Source organism: Symphodus melops, assembly GCF_947650265.1.
Source record: "Symphodus melops genome assembly, chromosome: 18".
Taxonomy (NCBI): Eukaryota; Metazoa; Chordata; class Actinopteri; order Labriformes; family Labridae; genus Symphodus; species Symphodus melops.
In genome coordinates, this window is record NC_136708.1 from 10,523,653 (window position 1) to 10,545,836 (window position 22,184).

At 40.7% G+C, this 22,184-nt stretch overlaps 2 protein-coding genes and 1 long non-coding RNA gene across 4 annotated transcripts in view; 2 read left to right on the forward strand and 1 right to left on the reverse strand.

The window, feature by feature from the left end:
• The first annotated feature begins 2 nt into the window (after window positions 1-2).
• LOC306839492 lies at window positions 3-3,358 on the forward strand. The gene is made up of 2 exons (XR_013781205.1): window positions 3-44; window positions 2,785-3,358. It is a non-coding gene; the product is annotated as an uncharacterized lncRNA (long non-coding RNA).
• The window catches only part of srd5a1 (steroid-5-alpha-reductase, alpha polypeptide 1 (3-oxo-5 alpha-steroid delta 4-dehydrogenase alpha 1)), a 387,143-nt gene continuing 364,967 nt past the window's right edge, over window positions 9-22,184 (reverse strand). The window contains exons 1-6 of one of the 2 annotated variants that reach the window (XM_079368215.1): window positions 5,489-6,187; window positions 5,200-5,366; window positions 2,745-2,846; window positions 694-844; window positions 469-565; window positions 9-319 (exon numbers count right to left, since the gene is read on the reverse strand). In XM_079368215.1, coding sequence (XP_079224341.1) covers window positions 499-565; window positions 694-844; window positions 2,745-2,846; window positions 5,200-5,366; window positions 5,489-5,799 — 798 coding nt within the window. In that variant the 5' untranslated portion in view covers window positions 5,800-6,187 and the 3' untranslated portion in view covers window positions 9-319; window positions 469-498. Of the gene's footprint in view, window positions 566-693; window positions 845-2,744; window positions 2,847-5,199; window positions 5,367-5,488; window positions 6,188-22,184 lie in introns of those variants that run through there. The other variant, XM_079368214.1, reaches the window with a different exon arrangement.
• nsun2 (NOP2/Sun RNA methyltransferase 2) lies at window positions 6,390-20,151 on the forward strand. Its single transcript, XM_079368210.1, has 19 exons — window positions 6,390-6,637; window positions 7,007-7,164; window positions 7,661-7,765; window positions 7,853-7,958; window positions 8,096-8,167; window positions 8,604-8,688; window positions 8,887-9,079; window positions 9,568-9,642; window positions 9,834-9,964; window positions 12,946-13,019; window positions 13,197-13,327; window positions 14,380-14,476; window positions 14,704-14,903; window positions 15,218-15,310; window positions 15,422-15,557; window positions 18,037-18,117; window positions 18,404-18,542; window positions 19,329-19,368; window positions 19,486-20,151. Exons 1-19 carry the CDS (start codon window positions 6,473-6,475, stop codon window positions 19,805-19,807), a joined length of 2,403 nt encoding a protein of 800 aa, XP_079224336.1. The 5' UTR covers window positions 6,390-6,472; the 3' UTR covers window positions 19,808-20,151.

Genomic DNA, 22,184 nt, shown 5'->3' on the forward strand with positions numbered 1-22,184 from the left:
ATAATTCCTGTTTGTTCCAGAGTGGTTTCTCTTGAGATGATGAGGTAGGTAGAAAAGTCTTTCCTATGACATACATTTAGCGAAAGATGATGTGAGGATGACGGAAAACTTTAAGTGTCTGCTTTGCACATCCAAGTTCATGTTCCATCTGGGAGTATATGCAGATCAGTTGAGGGTCTTAAAAGTGTTTATTGCTGGTGCAGAGCAGTTTTATAAATCCACTGTATTACTGTTGCGGGACATCATTTTCTCTGTTGCCTTATAAGCACCAGAACTCTCACAGTCTTCGTGTTGCTGAAGTTGGTGGTTTTCCTCCATCCTTCAACAGAAAAACACTGCAGCTCAAATCATTTCCATGCGTGTGACCTGTGTATTAATCTTCATCCTGAAAGAATGCTCGCTGCTTTCCTACACTAGAAAATATTGATAGAGGCGAGTGTTCTTTTTAACCAGAGAGGGAACCGGTACCTTTTAAGGCTTCAGGTATCCAAAGAGTAGTTAGAACAGGAAGGGAATGAGAGCCTTCCTACTCTTGGGGTAGTCTTCAAACTTAGTGAGATACCAGCTGTAGGGATAGAAAGAGGATTCAGGCAACTTTCTTCTATTCATACAAACAGTTGCTGCAAACTTTGCTATACACTCTGTGATAGAGCTGCTTACTGTGTGTGTGTGTGTGTACGTTATTGCTCTTACTTGTGGTGGGCCACAGCCCTGCTGGCAAGGACTACTGCGGTAAAGATGGCGAAAGCTAAACTGTGGATGGAGTTGCCGGCCAAAGCAAAGCCCGCCCACTCTGTTATCTCTCCTAAGAAGTTTGCTCCAGATACATATTCAAACATTCCTCCTGTGGGTTGAAAAGCAGAGATTAAGGACAGGTATACTAATCTGTTCATAAATTAACTGAAAACAAATATTACCAGATATTTTACTCTATAGAGATTATTTTTTTCTCCTCTCGACTACCATTAAAAACTTATACGTGCTAAACACTTGAAGGCCCCTTCACATAACTAGCACCACACTGACCATAGATGGCTGAGCAATCCATATCTGACTGCAGGCCATGTGTAGTGTTGCTACCCTCTCTGTGAAATTGGCAGATTCTTGGCTGAGGAGATTCCAGACATGCCTGGAAGTTCATGCCCTGCTCACAGCTTCCTCTCTACTCACTTTCTCCATTTCATTTATCTTAAAGGTTCAGGATTGTTTGTTTAAACTGGGTCACCAACAGTTGAGCCTTAAGGTGCTATTGTTGAGACTATGTTCTCCGTCAGGGAATCCACTCTCTCTCTGTGAACCTGTTATGATTCCTTCACTCGTTTACATTTTATCAAGACTGAAAGTAGTGAATGAGAAAGAACAGAGTGTCTTGTAATAAAGTGCAAGCTGTTATGATTCCTGCTTCATTTGGCAGAGAATAAAGTTCTTCTGGTTTGAATTTATACATTACTTGATCAAATACTGCAGACTTATGGATAGTATTTGAATTTCCCATGCCAAGTCATCCCTTAGGCAGATTCCTAAAGTCCTGTTGACCCCCCTTGTACTTGTCAGATCCTATAGAATGTGAATTCATTTTCATGTGTCCTCCATGGAATCTTCTGTTTTGTCAATTAATGTTTTTTTTTTCTCAGTAGTTCATTGACTTTTTTACATAAATATTAGAAACGACCATTTCCTTGATACAAGTGGAGTGATATGTTGTATGCCTAGATAAGAATGTGTACGTTCCATATTTATTTCCAGTTCATGAGAAGGGAGAGTGAGTTCAGACTGTTGAAGACTGTTGTCGTGGAAATTCTTCTTTGTGAGGTGGAGAGTTGCTAAGTCTCAGAAGAACTTCACTTCGGCGCTTGAATCAGATCTCTTTAATAAACGTGCAGCACGGAGAGGAGGCAGGAGCATTCTCTCCCGAACCTTCACATTACAAATCCTTTTATGCAATACAGAGAGAGAGGGGAGGTGACCTTACAGTTAACAAATGGTGATCTTTACATTTCTTTGAAGTTCCTGTATCCTGTTTTCTGGGGACAGTGACTCTGTGATGATACTGAAATGACATCTGTATTTACATTTGTATGGTACTGTCTGAGAAGGAGGATGCGCTCCTGTGGCTCTCTGACACCTCTGTTCATTTGGTGGCTCCAGGAAGTCTATGTAATTTCTTACACTGTTTAAACGCATCTAAAATGCATCCAAGAAAACAACAAATGCTGTTTATAAAGAACACCTAGTTGTTAGAAAAAAAAACAAGAATAATCAGTAGGGACATATATTGAGCATAAATACTGCACAGAAACATTCAGGGAAATACACATGTAAGTTTACCAGATGACAACATTGTTAACACTAGCATGTTTGTTTACTCAATATGGAGTCAACACTACGAGTATGGAGCGAAGGAGAACCTTTTCAGAATGCTAATGTTAGGGCTCACAGAGAGCAGGGCAGAGGAGAAAAGACAACTATTATTGACAACCTGTGATTCTACTTACAGCGTGAGCCTGTATAATTACACAACCACACTGGAAAATTAGAATGTAGGGCTGTGTATAAAGACCACACAGTTCTGTGCTATGATGTGACTGCTGCTTTCTCCACTTTCTCGTCACCCAGCATTATGGATTCAAACACGTATAGCATGTTTAATCTTAACTTGACCTCTTTTAAGTTAAATGTTGTGTACTTGTTCACTGTGTTCAGAGAAATTATTCCCTCCAGCAATTCATGACTAAAGCCCTTACCTTTGGGAATCTTGTAACCGGTCTCTCCTGGCTTCCTCAGGCTTCTCAGGATATGGTCAGAGTGCATATTCATCAGCCAACCAACCAACCACAGCATAGACCCTGGAGATGGACCAACCAAAAGCTGCTTTACCAAGACATTCTACAGACCAAGAGCCAGTCAGCACACTAGTGTTTCAAAAGAAATAATTAAGGATTTGGGAAATACCCTAACTTCCTTTCCTTCTCTAAATGAGATGAGCAGCTAAATACATCTTCCATATCTTTGCATTACAAAGCTGTTCCCAATCTTGCGCTCATTTAAGCTAATGAGCAGCCAGTTTTAGCTCGACGTTTGATGCACAGACTCGAGATGGTGAAAGCTCAGTTTTCCCATTTAACTCTTCAAACAGAGGCAAAGAAACATTTTGCAAAACAAATTTAAAATATAGAGTATGCCTTCACTGCGGCCATCTTTATTTTTCCATTTTATGAGTCTTGCAAACCACAATTCAATAAAACTATGTGTTGAGCAGGTCATATAAAGGCTTTGGGATGACCTATAATTTGTCCTAAAAACATTCATATTCATCTTTAGAATTTCAAACTGAACTAAAATGACAACATTTGGTGAACTTTTTCTTCTTCATTTGTCTTTCTTAATAACTGGGCTGCACAACGGACAGCCATGGCTTACTGAACTCATCAGTGTCACTCCTGTATTTTAGCCTGGTTCCACACCTTTGAGAAGCTACTGGTCTCCCAGGTTTTCTCTGCGATTAAAAACAAAACAGCCACCAGTCCATTATATTTCCCCGTTGCTTACACTACCCAAAGTCAACAATTTATTTCCTGCGTTTGCATTGTTACACTTTATCTGCTCCAGAAAAAGGAAGTAAGGGTTACCCTTATAGAAGTCCCATAAGGGTTATGCTTCTTATACCCTCAGAGGTGGTTTGTAAGGAGAGAGGAGGGCAGAAAGGTTGGAAAAATATAGATTCTAAATTCACAGTTTCCTGCCTTAGCTTTACCAGGAACAAGAGCCAAGACAAACTGCTGAGTACTTAAATAAGAGAAGACAGAACAAATGATCAGGTTAGAATGAGAGCTATATTTGAACACAAACTTTACTTGTTTACATTTTATAAAGACTGACAGTAGTGAATGAGAAAGAACAGTGTGTCTTGTAATAAAGTGCAAGCTGTTGTGATTCCTGCTTCATTTGGCAGAGATAAAAGTCCAGCTTCTGGTTTGAATTTGTATATTACTTGATCAAATACTCCAGACCTATGGATTATGTTTGAATTTCCCATGACACGTCATCCCTTAGGCAGATTCCTAAAAGAACTTGAAGATGAGCCAGAGTCCTGTTGACCCCCCTCATACTTGTCAGATCTTATAGAATGTGAATTTAGTGCTACTTGCTCTGTTCAACAGTCCGACTGATTAACCAGTTAGAGGACAATATCGGCGAATCATGTGACTATCAGTATCTGCATATTTTATCGCACATATGCACAGATATTATTTGATTTATTCACTAGTCGAATAGCATTTCGCTTCATTAAATACTATAGAATTGCTCTTTTCGGCTTTCAACAGCACAGTGTGCTATATGAATTACAATGAGCAATTTTACTCTGACCATCATGTCTTCATTATATCTTATATAACTGTATCCTGATGTCAGCCCCAAATATTCCCACATCAGCCCGAGACAGACAGACGGATAGACAGATAGATATATTACAGTAGCTAAAGTATTAAAAACCAAGTTAATTAGGAGCTATTAAATAAATCATGTCACCACGCACACTAAACAACCCATCAACAAACAATAACTCAGACTTTGAGTCGTCACATTAGTTCTTCATTATGGGTGATGATCTTATTTTTATCAAATGTAAATTGTATGAGGGATCCTTTTCTATTCTACTTTTAAAGACTTAACACACCATTGCAATCTTTCTTTTCCATGTATTTATGTATTTACATGTGAGGCTAAACATTCTGTATGTCTCCTATTTGCACTCAGGGACTGCAGATGTAAAATAATGGACAAAAAAGCCTTGAATAAAAAAAAATAAAAATACATTTGACAAAAACTAAGGCTATTTAACAAAAAAAGGTGACCACAGCTAGTGCAAAACCAAACAAGTCAGTTTTCCTTTAAATGTCACACTGATTAGTTTATATCGAGCCTTATGAATACACCGTGCAATATGTCCCACAGTTTTATGTGTACATTCATCATGTCAATATTGTTTTTATGTTTTGTACATATCTCATTATAGTAGTCTTACTTAGTGCATATTGCTTATTATTATATTATCTCTTTTCTATTTTAACTTTACAATCTAATTTTGTTCAATATTTCCGACTGCTGCATTGTGTTAAGAGCAATAACAACCGAATTACCCCCGGGATTAATAAAGTAGCTGTGATTCTTAAAAACAAGCAAACACAGGACACCTACCTGCAATGAAACATGGATGTGTAAGCCAATGTGGAGGGTACTCTGCATAATGACTCAGGTACCTGATCTGCATGTATCCATTATAGAGACAGAAAACAACGGCCATAACAAATGAGACGAATGGTGTTGGTTTACCTCCTCGTATCAAAAAAGGATAAATAAGGGATCTAGGAAAGGACAAGATGTCACAAACAGTACACAGTTAAATGAAATGTTTCTTTTGACTCACTGCCATGAATGAGTTACATAGTACAGAGAGCCTTTTTTTAAATGTGTATGCACTACCTACCTTTGCACATAGTGGCAGAAATACATGGCAATCAGAAGCCGGTTGGGCAGTTGTGAAGTTTTCGCGGAAGACGTCCAAAATACCAGACAAAAAGGCACTAAAAACGCAGGCAGTTCCTGAACAAACCATGCAAACCTTACATTAACTGGAAACCCGTACTTGCTCGTTGCATATCGACCGTATGGGACATTTTCAAAGAGCAAAGTAACAAAGGTGCAAGCTGCCATGAAAACCATTAAGCAAGCCATACAGTACAACATGTTAAACTCTTCCTCTTCCGAGGAGAAGAGCCAAGATAAGAGTGAGTCCATTTCGATGGAAGGCAACTATTATAAAACAAAAAACTGAGTTTATGTCAATTTATACAGTTGGCGACAGTAGGCTAGTACACACGCACACTGACTTCACGCCATGGATAGGTTTCCCTGCAGTCAATGGCAGGAACCAATCACAATCCCTAAACAGTTATGACACGAGATTCTTCCCAACCAATAAAAATCTTCCCATGTGTTGGTTATGAAATATAACGTAAAGTACATAAAAATAATATAAAAATGAACTAATGCAATTGAAAACCATCCGGAGTAAACATAACACATGTAAATGTAACACGTAACATTTCACTGGATTAACGTATTGGTTTTTAATTGACATAAACTAAGCTAATACACACGCACGCTTTTTTCTCAAACACACGCACTTGCGCACGCGCACGCGCACACACACATACACATAATCTCAGTCTTTATTAAATAATATTTTAAAAAAAATAACAATGTTGTCAATATTTAATATATAAAATCAAAAGCAATGTTTTGGCATCACACTAATTTAATAAAACTCAAAATGTCTTGGACATCTGCGACGATATGTACAGGCAGATCTAAGGACAGCCTCAAAGTGGCCTCAAAGGGTCCTTATTCATGTGCGTCAGAGGCAACACGTTTCAAGCATACACATAGAGTAGCATTTCACCAACCGTGTATGAGATTCAGATATATTTTGTCTACTGTTGTACTTTCTCGGCATTCACCCACCACGTCGTTCCGCAGGCTCTTTTCCAGAGTTGTCTGCTATTCAAACATGGGGAAAAGAAGCAGACAGAGGCAGAAAAACCAAAATGCTGGCAGGGATGACAGAGACAACGCTGTAAGATTCACACAAGTGCTGCTGTAACTTTTGTTTTTATTATGCGTGAATTGCTCAACCAAGCCATATGTGACTTTTTATCACTAAATGCGCAGGTCGCTTGACTATCACTGTTACTATTCTGTGAGCCTGTCTTTACAAAATGCATGCAGTCATGCTGCTACCACACTGCAGTGTGGCTACGAGAGAGCGTCACGTTTAGCTGCCGTTAACCCAGCTCAAAGGACAGACTGTAAATATCAAAATGTGTGCATAGCATTTGTCCCATTTTACCTCACTTATAGATTCATGCCATTTGTTTGTGTTCGGTGAGCTTGCCAGGCTTCTCTGTATCTCATCATAATAACAACTAGGCTTCCATGTGTTCAGGGCTGGGGAGCAGGCTATGCTGAAATAGTGAAGGAGAATAAGCTGTTTGAGCACTATTACAAGGAACTAGGTTTGGTGCCTGAAGGAGAGTTTGATCAGTTTATGGAGGCAATGAGGGAACCACTGCCTGCAACGATCCGCATCACAGGATACAAGAGGTAAACTGGAGAGATGTATAATCTGCTTTAAAGCTTTTTGATCCTTTCTGTAAAAGATATCCATGCAAGATGTACGTTTTTATTCTAAAAAAAGAACATACCAAACATTATTAATGAACTTTCCTGAATAATATGGTTAATAATATGGATTCTGGGTTACTTGTTAAGATAGTAATACTTCCCTTAAACGTTATGAACTCTTAAAATTGGTACTGTTTTGTTTTGCTTATGGGATACATTTATTGTATACTTTGAATTCCACTTTTCTAGACACAAATAGAAAGTATTGCCTACTTCAACCTCACATACACATAAAATAATGTATAAGATATGACTGAAAGCTGGTATCTGGAAGTAAAGCTAATCTATCAAACATCTACATACTTTGATTTAGTTTAACTCCTATTTGTGTTTGTGATTTTTTTTTTAATGTCAGATTACTGATGTTATTACAAGCCTAATATCTTCTTCTTCTTTTCTCCCTATCATGTTCAAGCCATGCCAAAGAAATCCTCCATTGTCTGAAGGACAAGTACTTTAAGGATATTCAAGAGGTAGAGATCGATGGCCAGAAGATTGAGGCTCCACAGCCTCTGAGCTGGTAAGATCTCATGGTTTACTCAGGTCTAAGTTAAACGAAGACTTGAACTGAAAAGTCACTCCTCACACTGCGTCTCGTCATTCACAGGTATCCTGATGAGCAAGCCTGGCACACAAACATGAGCAGGAAGATTATCAGGAAGTCTCCCCTGCTGGAGAAGTTCCACCAGTTTCTAGTCAGCGAGACTGAGTCTGTAAGTGAGACACAAAATGATGTGAACATTTTTATCAAACCGCTGTGGCTTTATGAAAGGTATTAAAGAAAATTGTACAAGAAAGAAAGGACAATGTCAGAAATGTCAAATGTAATTTTTTCATTTTCTCTTTGCAGGGTAACATCAGTCGGCAGGAAGCTGTCAGTATGATCCCCCCTCTTCTCCTAAAGATTGAATCCTACCACAAGGTAAATGGAACGGCCTCCTTTAAGGATGAATAATATGGTCTCTGCCCTGTCTTAATGTGGCACTCAGCTCAAACTGTTATACAAACTCAACAAGGAAACTCTTTGAGCTTTGATTTTAGGTACGAATTTCATAAGTCTCTTCTACACCCCCAAACATCCAACCACAGGCTCCAGCTCAGGGGTTTCAAATATAAACTAAAAAGTCCCCTAATACCTGCATGTAAAATAAATCTACATGGAGGCACATGGTTGGAGCCTAGTTATCAGTTTTAACCTTGTTCTGCTGCTATAATAAAAAATGGACAACGCGAGTTGTCAGACGACTTTTTTTTTTCTTCACTTTTGCCCCTTTGTAAATGTTATTTCCTGTGGCTTTATAAACGACTGTCTCTTGATAAAGATAGTGTTTAAAATGTTGACATGGATTTCTGTGCAGATCCTGGACATGTGTGCAGCGCCGGGGTCAAAGACAGCGCAGCTTATTGAGATGCTCCATGCTGACATGGACGTTCCCTTTCCAGGTCAGAAATGCCCACACAAGTTAAGATGATGTTTTTTCTCCCCCATGGATTTATTGTCATTATCAGTCCCAAAAGAACATCCATGAATATTTCCTGTAATGTTAACCATATCTTAAAATCTAATTTGAGATAAACATCAGCATTCTGCCTGCCCCTCCTACTGTAGTTACCCTGAATACTCTCCTCTAACCCCCCCAGAGGGCTTTGTCATTGCCAACGACGTGGACAATAAGCGCTGCTACCTGCTTGTACACCAGGCCAAGCGTCTCAACAGCCCTTGTATCATGGTGATCAACCATGACGCCTCCTGCATCCCCATGCTGAAGATCGACTCAGAGGGCAAGAAGGACATTCTCTTCTACGACCGCATCCTGTGTGACGTGCCTTGCAGGTCAGCAAAATGTTACAGGGCCTTTCTGTCAGCAACACAGAGGCAGATTAAAGCATTCCAGGAGAGTTGTTGTCTGCTGAATGCGTGGTCATCGACGGCTGGAAAGGCCAGCAGATATAAGTCTGTTATGAAGGGCTTAATAATTATGCTTCCTCTTCATCTTCCAGTGCAAGCTTTGTGGTAATATTTTTGTTTTTGGCCAAAAAAAAAAAAGCACTACAAGTGTTTGCAAATGCTGCCCGAGTTTGGCCAACTGTAGTGCTGAAGCCAGGACGCCCTGCCAAACACAACATAGGGAGAGGGACGGGACGGGAGGGGAGCAGTAACGAAGACAGAGAGAGGGCATGCATGCAGCGCTTGGACAGTTTGTGCTTGGCAGACATGTTTTGCCCTGTGAGAAGCGTCGGCAATCTCTGGTGGTCTCAGTGCCCCCCGGCCAAACAAGAGACGTTCCTGACTGATGCCGCTGTCTGATCTCTGTTCCGCAGCGGGGACGGCACCATGAGGAAAAACATAGATGTGTGGAAAAAGTGGACCACCAGCAACAGCCTGCATCTCCATGGGTGAGTTGGGAAAAGGATGTGTTTGCCATTATGACAACATAGGAAATTCTTGTGCACTCCTGTGGTAGACCAAATTGACAAAACGCCAAGGGAATGTTATGTGATCTTTGGTGCTAATTAAAAAAAAAAAGTAAAAAAAGTTGGCAGTACTAGAGGGCATGTTTTTACGAGGCTGTGTGTGTGGTTACCAGGCTCCAGCTGCGTATCGCAGTGCGTGGTGTAGAACAGCTGGCTGTGGGAGGGAGGATGGTGTACTCCACCTGTTCACTCAACCCTATAGAGGACGAAGCTGTCATCGCCGCACTGCTGGAGAAGAGCGAAGGTAAAAAGCATACGAAAAAAGCAAACCCAGTGTTACAAGGAGGAGAGCTCAGTTGTGGTTTTGCTTTATTCTTTCCTCTTATAAAATGAAACCTGCAGTCACTTACATCCTCATGACAATACACTTGACCTTATGTCATTTAAACCTGTTCAGCTTAAAAAAAAACCCATATCAAATAGTTCTTCAGAAGGTCCCGAGTTCTGGGGGTAAGTTCTTCCGATTTATAACAATGCAGCACAGTGAGCGATGATGTGTCCCGACATTGATCTGTGTGTTAATCATGCAGATCTTTTTGTCTGTTTTCCTCTGTTAACAGAGAATTCAGTCACCGTTTACACGCTGATTAACAAGAGCACTGTAGTGGAACAACAGTCTTCATCAATGTTTTTATATCATGTTACCACTTCAGTCTGTAATCACCTGCTCCTCTTTGCTGCTGCACTTTGAGCGCAAGTCTCCCCCTCTGTGCCGCAAGTCTGCATCAGCTTTTTTTCCTTTTAGGTGTAATCAAGGCGAATGATGCTCCCACATAGAGTGGGGAAAGTGAGATCCAATCACACGTGCTCACTGAAGATATAGCTGAAGATGCATGATCTGGCACAGGGGTGAACAGCTGTGCTAACATTAAGAGCTGTCTGATTGGGATCAGATCTTTACAGTCCACATTGCGAATGCAAGGTAGAAAACTGCCTATTTATATTTAGTCTGCCTTAGCCTAACTCTGCAGCATTCCTTTATGAGACAGTCAACTGGATGCAGATTTCTAGTTTTCACCAAATGCAAAGGTGGAGGCTTGTATCCAAGTTCAAAGCTGATGTTGTTTTTGCAGTCGACTATACAGTACATGACATGAGTGTCTGAATGCTTAAAAATCAACACCACCTCCAGACACACACAGAACTTCTACAACAAAGCTGTAGTTTTGATAACACTATAAAGCTCTGTTAAAGAGATAAGGGTGGAAATTAGCAAACAAACTCTTTAGCTGCAGATAAAAGACAGATGTCACCGACAGTTGTTTACATTATTCATAATGTCTTAATATTTGTTGGTACAAAATGAAAGTATATGTGTGCGTGTGTTCACCAATATTTCCTCAAAGCTGAAGTGATATCATTAAATAGTTCGTTTGTCCATCTAAGGGTGTTAGACCCAAACCCTCCAAATTAAGATTCATAGAGAAGAGGATTTATAACATTTCAATAAAAACACTGGCTTGATAGTATCAGTGTCTTTTTTTGAAAAGTTGTAGTAGTAGTAAGTTATGTTTATTTGGTCAAAAACAATGAGAGATAAACATAGAATAAGGAAAACACAGTCTTAACAATATAAGACCAAAGGGCTTAGGCTGAAGTTTAACTTATTATACCTAATTATCCCTGTACACAATTCAGGTAAAGTTTCTCCTATGTATACACATGAATATAAAGAAACATCAACAGCTGATAATTCTAACATATACAGGAATACCGTCAGTACACTATTCATTCCTGTGATCGATATTTCTCAGAAATTATACATTTAAGCTGTCTTTTAAATATCCTCAAATTAATAGATATTTTTTTAAATGATCATTCAGGTCATTCCATATATTAACTCCTCTTACGGAAACACATCTACTTTTTTTTATTAGTTCTTACCTTATGTGAGTTATGTGTTATAACTTGACCTCCAACCTGTAGACCAATTGTTATGGGCTCCACACCTTACTGCAGTGACATCAGAGCTTCTGCTGCCGTCTGTTTACTGCGACCGCAGATGTTATCGTTGGCATGAAAATGTCAGACTGCTGCTCATGAAGGAACCTTAATCAGGATTCATTTAAGTTGTTTAGATTTAGCGTGCGAGACATCTTTCGCAACGAGCTGATTACAATAACATAAGATACAAAGAGAAACTCAACCTCACAGTCTGTGATAACACGCTGTGTCATTTAACGTTAATCTACATGAAGGATTCGGCTTCATCAATGAAATGCTGCATTTAATCGTCACAGATCCGTTTCATCGTGAAATCCATATCTGTAGATTCAATTAGCGGCATCAAGCAGCTGGTCTGTGACGATGACAGCTCTGATCTGATGATGCTCGCTAATAGACAAACGTTACAGAAGATCATTTCATCAATGGATTGGTGACGGACGACTGAACAGGAGCTGCAGATTACTCAGAGGGAACAGAAATGACTTAACAACGATTATATTCTTGTCTCGACCCACATTTGAAGAATATCTCCGTCCTCAGCACGGACAGTGAAAGTGTCCACTGTCATACAGTGTGCGTTGTCCTGTTAGTAACCTTTAATACTCCGCAGGTCCTCCCTGATGATGTTGTAAAGCTGAAGTGCCACAGAAAGTCACGTTTAAAGCAGGAACATTTTAATGGCGGCTGTGGCTCAGTTGGTAGAGTCATCGTCGACCTGAAGGGTCGAGGGTTCGATCTCCAGCTCCAGCAGCAACATGTCCAATGTGTCCTTGGGCAAGACACTTAACCCTGCTCCGGCTACTTGGTTGGCTGTGTATGAATGGGATAAGAGAGAGAGTTCTGATTACGGGCTCACTATTGTACAGAGCCACCTGTTTCATCCGTGTGTGAATGGGGAGGTGTGACATGCGGTGTAAAAGCGCTTTGAGTCAGCAAACGATTACAAAAGTGCCATATAAGATCCAATCCATTTACCATTTCACATTTTCACTCTTTAGGACAGCTCCCATTGAAACCTGCAGCTATTGAAGGGAGATACCTCCCTTTTTCCAGTCTGTAGGGTTCCCTTGTAGCAACAAGTTGAAAATCTCTTGTTTTCCTCCAGAAATGGTCTTTATTACTGTGAAACTAATGAATACACTTCAAAATGTCCATCATCTACTGCTAGGATGTGGAATGTATCATAAATTGGTCCATGAAAATGATGTCTAAAAATAACCGCTCGTCTTTTTTTTTTTTTTTTTAACCAAATAATGTCTTTCCTGTTCCCATTGGCAGGAGCTTTGGAGCTGGCCGACAGCTCAGCTGATCTGCCAGGACTGAAGTGGATGCCTGGGGTCACTTCCTGGAAGGTACTGGAACATTTATTCTTTGGTGGTCATGACAACAAACCACAAAGCAAAACTGTGTTGAAGTCATGAAAGCGCTTGCGCTTCAATGCATGACTGTTCGTTTTTCCTTCAAGCTGATGTCCATACTGTAGATTGCTTAGATTAAATATGAGATTTAAACCTTGGTTTTCTCTTCAGCTGATGACCAAAGAGGGTCAGTGGTACCCAACCTGGTCTGAAGTTCCAAGCAGTCGTCACACACAGATCCGCCCCACCATGTTCCCACCAACAGACCCAGAGAAACTCGCTGGCATGCATTTGGAGAGATGGTATGTATATTTTGCAAGCGAATTGTGGTGAATTGTCCTGAATATTTCCTGACGTTTTCTCACATTAACTCACCCCTACTTCACATGGATGATTTATTAAAATTCAAGATTACTTTATTTCGTCCCGAAGGAAACCGTTGCCTTGGATGTACAGGCTGTTGCATAACACATAACATGACAGAATAGAAAAGAGAGTAAGACAGTGCATAGCACACAAGTGCTGACAGTGCAGTAAAGTGCATACCTACATACATGCATACATTCATACATAGGGCATACATTAGGGCTGGTAGGGCAACTTAAGGTTAAATCAGAGTGAATCTGGTTATTTGGCTTCACACCTGTAGCTCACCTTGAAAAACTCCAGGACGTTGTCAGGTATCATTTAAGTGTAGAATGGCTGATCTGGCTCTTATGGCTTCATTAACCGTCTGTTCAGATAAAGCACATAAGGAGCAGCAGGAACAAGAAGCCTTTTTATACCCCCATCAGTACCACAATGATCAACGAATGAAGTAAATAAACAGGGGATGGGCTAATAATCTTACTCATCTATTACATTTCCTCTAAGTGGGATTTTATTTGTACAAAAGGTAGGTTTATATCCTCCAACCTTTTGTCTGAATTTCTCCTGATGTCATCCACCTGAGAACATTTTTCTCTCCTGAAAACAGAACAGTACACACGACCGCGTTCAATCTCCTCTCATTTTAACTGTGGCCAAATTCATTAGCTGAGCAATTTGCCTGACTCATTTTCTTGGCTCAGCTTTACACACACTCCCAGAATCACGAATTCACTTTCTGCATCGATGCACATACATGATAACTCTGCACATGCTCATGTTTGGGGATGATGTCACCCCACTATGCACCTTTTTTTCCATTCATAACAGAAGGATACAAAGTTAGCCAGCAGAGGGAGCTATTGTCACATCTTCTTTTTTTAAGGCCCCTTTATGATTTAATACTTATAAAAACTGGCTTTCCACACTGTAGGTGGCACCATGAAAGACAAAGCCATGATTTTTTTTTTGTGTGTTTTAATGTCAGTATGAGGATTCTGCCACATCACCAGAACACCGGGGGGTTCTTTGTGGCTGTACTTGTGAAGAAAGCACCAATGCCATGGAACAAAAGATATCCCAAGGTACTGAAACAAACGCAAACACACACACTTAGTATATTAATGGAGGATATTCAATTGCCTGTTGTACTTGAAGAGGAAAATGGAGCAGAATTCCCCCATGTGGATTTGAGCTGTCAGCCCCCCCCCCCCCATGCACACTGCATCCCTCACCTGTTCAGCCTCACAAACCACAGCTGGGACTTCTTCCTTTCTTTGTCTGCTCATCTCCTCCCTCCTGTCGTCTCCAGCTGAGAAAAGACACGTCATCCATCTCAGGGACCCAGGCTCAAAGCTCTCCCGCAGCCTCGTCCCTCCCAGATGCTCCCTGCCTCCCGGAGAGAGCCGTGGAAGAAGAGGCAGAAGGACCAGAGGGAGAAGTAGAGGACGTGGGGCCCAAAGGAGCACCCTTGGCCCAGGAGAGCACAGCTAAACCAGAGGGAGTCTGTGGGTGAGTCTTGTCCTTTTGGGGAGCTAATAAACAAAGGAAGGTCTTAAAGCCATCATCCCGATGAAACGCACACAATTTTGACTGACAAAAATTAGATATAAAATCAATGAACCCATCTGTTGTCCTGAAGAACATGCTCATTTTACAGGTTTGTTTTTAAGATGCGGCATTGATAATCATTTTTAAGATCAAGTTAAAAGCTGTTTCAAATAGTTTTTTGTTTTTTTCCCCCTTGAATGTTCTTTATAAAATGTTGACACATCGCTGATATTTTTTGTGGTCATGTCTTTATTAGTCTCTTTTCTGTTAAACAGTCCACCACCCAATAAGAAGATGAAGCTGTCTGGCTACAAAGAAGACCCCTTTGTGTTCCTAACTGCAGATGACCCTGTCTTCACCAGCATACAGTTAGTACCTCTTTGTGTTTTAGATGTAGGAATGGTTTTCAACATTTGGATGAAGCTAAACCATATCTATTTATACTTTTTTTTTTTTGTGTTTTTCTTTTCCCCCACTAGATCTTTCTATGATATGTCACCCAACTTTCCTAAGGTCAACGTTCTAACCAGGACCCACGACGGAAAGAAAAGACACCTGTACATGGTGTCCAAAGAACTTCGCAACGTGCTGCTCAACAACAGTGAGCGCATGAAGGTGCGTGAACAGCGTTTGTGTCTCGTGCCCCCATGCGCCGAGTTCAGTGTCAACGACAACGTCTTCCCGAAATAATTCCGTTAGCCTGACAGATGATCATAAATTAGTATCAAGATAACAGGTTGTGAATCTGCTAAGCTTATTAAGACGTAGAGCAATGCAATAAAACAGGCCTCCATGTTTAATGCTGCTATAAAAGGGACAGCGTACAATAATAAAAAAAAACATGTTTAGGATAGGATCGCGCTTTATTGTCATCGTAACAGGTGCGAGTACGACGAAATTTTGCCGTGCATGGGGTGCACTGATCCGCTTCGACTGTGCGCTCTGTCACTAGTTTCTTCCCTAATATCTCGAAAATGGGGGCGGATAGGGTAGAGGAGAGGCGGTTAGGTTTGCAGCGGGGTGGGGGCATAAAAAAAAACACAACTTCCATGCTTATGTCTACAGAGCAGAGGCATAGATTGGACGAAAGGGGGGGGAAAGAAAGGTGCCCTTATGACACGCGTGTTACACAGTAGAGAAACAGGGGTAGGGGATGGTGGAGTTGGGAGGGAAGACGGGTGGGTGCAGGGAGGAGGATGTGCGCGTGTACGTCTGTTCTTCCTCGAGAGCCAGAGGAGGAGAGTCAGAGTTTAGCTGTATGCTCGGTGGTAGATTTGGTCCTTTCTCACTGAAAAAGTTGGCGCTTCGACCTTCAGCCACACGTCCAAAAATGTCCTTGGATATGAAACTGAAGAAATACGCCCGCGAGCTGCGACATGTGTGAGTGCTATGATGGACACTTTACAAAGCAGCCTCTGACATCATCCGTGTGTGAATGTGACGTGCGTTACAAGTCTGTCTGTCCAATGTTTATCCACTATCTGTTTACCAATCTCTCTATATTGACACACTTGATAACTTTCAGCACAGGAGAGCTACAGATTAAACCTATCAAAATCTTTTTGATACATTAAAAAAAAAACACAAGACATAGTTAAATAGTTTACTTATGTTATGATACAATACTGATGTTATTCACTCACTGCATGACAGGCAGTGTTAAAGACTCGTTATCGCATCATCTCATGCTGTTGCTCTGGTTCTGCCACACACACACACTCACACACACACACACTCACAGAGATTTTATCTGTTTTTAGCTTGTCAACGTCTCATCTTCTTCATGGAGAAACATTCATCATCCTGTTTTTGGTTGACCATATTCACACCTGCCCAGTGTACTAAGGCTGAGCCGTTAACACGTTGGGTTCAAGTCAAACCAACAGGCTCTGCTGCATGTCATGTCATGTCTTACTGTCCTTGAAAAAAAAAAAAAAAATGTACACACAAAAAAGTCACTCTTTGTTGGAGACAATCCGTGTAGTAATAAATCTATAGACATTGCTTACATGTCACCTGCCCGTCAGAGAGAAAGCAGATGGGACCCTCCACCCTGGAGCACCTGCACAGGTGGCTGCGTGTGTTGGTCGCTCCGCCTCAGTTTCTTTGTTCTCCTCGTCTTTGATATGTCTCACTTTCTATTGGGCCGAACTGCACGTACTGTAAATACATGTCTCCGCAATTATAATAACAGATCTTTGACATGATGAATGAGAAAAGAAAAAGTCCACTTCGCTTTTTTTTTTCAGCAAGTTTCAAAAATAAAACGTCTTAGTTAGTAAGACTGCGGTAAATTTCTGGTATTTTCGACGTCATCTTTGTCTAGTCATTAACCTGTGATGTGAAAAATGGCTGCGCTTGTTGCTGATGCACCCTGTGTCTTTGGGGTAAAGCTGGGAGAAGTCTGCAGTCCTTTCAGGACCAGAGTGACGAGCACATTGATGTTGTCGGTGGCTAAATCTGCTCCTTTCAGCTTGGATTAGTAGCCTTTGTTACATGGAGGCACAGCTGGGTTTTAATGCAGCGTGCACTGAGGAATTAATCGCTTCAACTGATTAATTTACCATCAACACATATTAGACATTCACACACGACGTGGGGAACATTCCCTTTACTAAATATTAGAATGAGGAGTATTTAATTATGTATACATGTATTGATTCTCTCTTAATGTTCTTTAATGAAATAATAACGCTCAGTTAATTTTCACTTGCTCTGTTTAGCAAAGGTTGTTCAGGAGTTCAACATGCGTATTTATTTGCAGAAGGGAAGTTGTATTTGACGATGCGACTCACTGACAGTTGTCTCCCACTCCTGCTGGGAGGCTAAAGACCGTTTGCCCACACGTTTGTATGATGTCGCTCAGTAGATTCCTTTAAGCTGGGCACTTTGGTGAGCATCAGTAATTACAACTTTAACAATAATCCAACAAACAAGTCCCATAATATTAAGTCCTTTTTGTTTTGGCTTACATTTCTCTACATTCTATTTTCAGAGGAGACACGCGAGTGTAATAAAAGTCAGGTGTATTTTTGCATTCATGTGCTGATTTTTTAAAAGAGACTGTGCGTTGATAAGCTTCCTGTTTCCTAAGGTCATTAACACGGGGGTGAAGGTGTGGTCTCGTAACAGTGATGGGGAGGAGTTTGGCTGTGCCTTCAGACTGGCTCAGGAGGTAAAGTACACATTTAGTGTCGACATGAACATCACTCACACGTTCAATCTCCGAGGAGAAACGAACCAACATTTGTGACACCATAGCTCCTCATTTTATGCACTGTGATATGTAGATTACATTTACTTATACGCTGTATGTGTATGTATGGTGTTAGAGCAGGGGCTAAAGTAAGCTAATTCACAAGGAAGCAGACTAATGATAAAGTTTATCTGCAGTTGAACTGAAATCATCAGCTTGTTCTTCGGTCTGTTGATCGTTCTTTTTTTTTTTTTTCCTTTTTAAGGGAATTTACACTCTTCAGCCATACATCCGCTCCAGGATAATCCGAGTGAGTGTGGAGGACATCAAAGTGCTGCTGACCCAAGAGAACCCTTTCCTCAACAAGCTGGAGAACGACGCTCACGCACAGGCCAAGAAAATTGGTACACAGAAAAATTTACAAAAAAGTAGCAGATTTATTAAAACGTATGAACTGCTTTCACAATCGGACAGTTTGGCAGTACATTTTGTAAATGTTGTGCAACCGATGGCTTTCTTTCAATACAAACAGTGAAGCTGCATGATGGTAAGAGATGTCGATATTAAAGGCAGGGTTGGTAATTTTTGAGAACACGCATGATTTTGAAAGTAGCATTCCCTCTGTCCTCAAAAGCCACGCCCCTCACTTACATGCACGCACTAGCGCCATTGGTCCAGAAGCAGATTTCAGCTCATGCTTTGAGTGTGGGCTCGTGCATGCATGGGGGTAGAGAGCGAGCAGGGAGGCAAGATTGGTTGAAGTTTTTTACGAGTTTACAACTACAGATGACAGATTTTCTTTGTTTCTTTCTCAGAGCACATAAATTATTATTTATATCAGGACTTAAAGACGATCTTAAAAAGTGTATCTGTAGAAAACTACCTACTCTGCCTTTAAGTTTTCATCTTTGCTGGCATAAAATGAAAGAAGGGAGTAAATGAGTAATGTTCCATCTTCCAATAACAGCACTGAGCTGCCCTTGAGCAAGGTATTAACCTGAAAAACTTGTAAAAGGAGCTAAACAGTTCTCTCAAAAGGAAACTGTTCGTACACTGGTTGTTTTAATGTCTTTCAAATCAAGATGAGCTCAATCATTGTCTTCTATCAGAGTAGCTTCTGTTACATCCAATTAGATTCTATGATTATGTGAAATTGCGTTTTGGTTGTTAATCTATTGTTCTTTCAACAGTCATGGGCAGCATTGTGTTGAAGTACATTCCCAACCCAAAGTGAGTTTAAAAATAATACATATTTGCGTTTCCCATGCATATTTTACATTATTTCTTTTTTTTAAGTGATGGATTTTTGTCTTTGTTGACACCTGCTGTTGCCCTCTTTGTCATCAGTAACCCGGCAGAGCCCCAGTGTCCTATCCAGCTGTGTGGCTGGAGGGGAAAGACGTCCATCCGAGCCTTCGTGCCCCGTAACGAGAGATTTCATTACCTTCGAATGTTAGGCGTGGAGGTCTTCAGAGACAAACAGGGCCTCGGGCAGAAACAGAGGGATGCAAAAAAGGAGGTAAAGGAAGACGCAGAGGGCGAGGTGGGAAAGGACGCACAGGAGGAGGGAGCACTGGAAAATGAGGAAGAGCTGGACTTCGAGGCTGGTGATGAAAACGGACCAGCACAACCCAAGATGGACTCTGGAAAGCAGGTGGCTAGCAGCTGAGGGCGAAGGGGGATGATTGACTAATGTTTTATAAGAGCTCAGAGAGCTGTTAACCTGGTCTGAAACCACATCTTGTTTAAGAGGAGAGGGATGTGCCTGTACGAGTTCCTCTGTTCACCACACTGCCAAAGGAGATGAACTCCGCTGGGATCGTACATATTGGATCTTTTAGTTGAATTGCTTGTTTCATTTTATGTTTTAGGACTTTATTTGACTGAACTTTAGGCATGACTTTTCTTTCATTTACTAAATGTTCAGAGAGGTTTATATATATTGCCATTTTATTTTGTACACCTGCAATGAAGTGGAGCAAACATGGTGGTAATTAAAGTGTTGGAAGGTCATCTGTGTCAGTGCTCAAGTTATTTGACTTCAAGTGTATTCTGGGCCTTTTGAACTGTAATACAATACTAGAGAAGGACTCGGTAATATCTGGAAATTATAGACGTTGTCAAACTGGGGTATGAAGAACTGAATTGACTCTTGGTTTAATCATTAGGAGCAGCAGTTTCCAAAGTGATGACTTAAGGGTGGAAAAAAGGTAAAGAATTGTGTATTTTACATGTTCTGAAATTCACTGTATTCAGATTTTAAATGGCCGACTTCATATGAACTGTATCATCAATTAAAAGTGAAAAGACCACAAACTAATACTTCTATGCAGGGGTCACTGTTTATTTCCTAAAAAACAACAAACCACAACTTCTATCTGGTGGTGCTCAAAAACATGAACGTGTAAAACAACTTGAGCCATTTATGAACTACGTTTTAGTGGAATGATTTTGAAAATTGAAAAGTCAAAGTCAAAATCATAACATTTTGCTTCCAATGTCAACTGCTTATTTGCAACATATTTTATTATCTTTGTAATTTTAGCTTCACTGCACTGCACTGCACTCTCCTGTTTATAGCCCAGTCCAGCTGCCATGACAACAGCCGTCATGACAACCAGCCCCCTCACCTCTCTCTGGTGACAGGAGGGATAAGAGGACAGAGGGTCCACAGAGAGCATCCTCTGCTCTGCTCCTTATTTTCCTCTGCTGAGTCCCTCCTCACTTTGCTTCTTCATCCCCTCTTGTCCCTTTTTCACTTTTTTCCTCTTTTTTTTTTTTTTTTGAATTTGATCTGTGACCTCTAAAACGCTTGACAGTGGGTATTAAACCGTGGAGTGGCTGTCATGTCAATTTCCTCAGCTGCAGATATGTCAGCCCAGCGCTGTTTGCAGAGTCAGAAGGGGACAACGTCTGGAACAAGAAACTCCGCTTGGTTTTCATGTGAGGATGAAATGGAGTGAACAAACTTTTTTTTGTTCATTTACCTAAAGAAACACAAGTGTAATGAGTATTGTGACCACAATATAATATATGATATAGGTGATTAGAAATGAAACGCCAGTTAATCTTGCACAACATTGGGGTTGGAGGTATTTAAAAGTAAGGGGCCACAGTAGACCAGGGGGGTTGGGGGAGTGGCTGGTAGAGTCAAAGAATATAAAATAATAACTAAAAACTTAAAATTCAACTTCAGGAGTGTATAAAAGTGGGAGGAGCTAAACAAAAATCTTGTGAAGACGAGAGACGTACAGGTTGGGGATGAATAAATTGGATTGGAGGTTTGGAGATAAGGCAAAACGTGTTCCTGTCATTTGCCTGTTCGTTGGTGTGGGAGTGGGTGTTTGAGTGAAGCCTGAGTGGGAATGTGTATGAGCAACTCAGCCTGCCTTTGTGTGTTTAAGGTGCATGCGTTGGTTTGTCAGTGTGAGCAATTCATGCATACCTACTAATACTAGTAATGACATCAACTCCACACAGCTTTGTTTACTTTCTCCTTCATCCTCTCCCATCCTCACCGATCTGCATTGTATGCTCCTCTTTCCATCTAATACTTGTCTCTTACATGATTCCTGCCACTCAATTATTCTTTCCATTTTGATTATCTTTCTCCCTTGAAGAGCTTGCTGAGAGCACTTACAACCTCACAATGCGGGGAATAAAAAAAATAAAAATCTTTTTGATTCAAGTCTCTGCTTTTTGTTCTCTATCACTTCAGCATTTTTATTGATGGGGTTTGGTTCTTCTTCACTCAAGTTGAAATGGCACACTGACCTTTTTTTTTTTAAAGACTGAAGACATAGTCTCAGATTAAAAAAACCCAAAACAACAACAACACGTGACCGAGATGTTCGTATTCAAGATCAATGTATTTACCTGGTATTACTGCACATAAAAGATCCACCACTTGATAATCTTAGAGTGAATACAGTGGCTGAAACTACATCAGCTCATTGCAAAATACAGAACAAAACATTCTTTTGTTTTCTCCACTCTTTTCTGTCCTGTCCGTGTGTTAGGCTAATGTTTTTAACAGTTTAACTTTT

Bases quoted from the DNA above. Each gene is read 5' to 3' on its own strand.
- nsun2 (XM_079368210.1), top strand. From the start codon at position 6,473: ATGAGATTCAGATATATTTTGTCTACTGTTGTACTTTCTCGGCATTCA. The intron at 8,168-8,603 runs GTAAATGGAACG...ATTTCTGTGCAG, and splicing joins AGATTGAATCCTACCACAAG to ATCCTGGACATGTGTGCAGC. The intron at 18,118-18,403 runs GTAAAGTACACA...TTCCTTTTTAAG, and splicing joins CCTTCAGACTGGCTCAGGAG to GGAATTTACACTCTTCAGCC.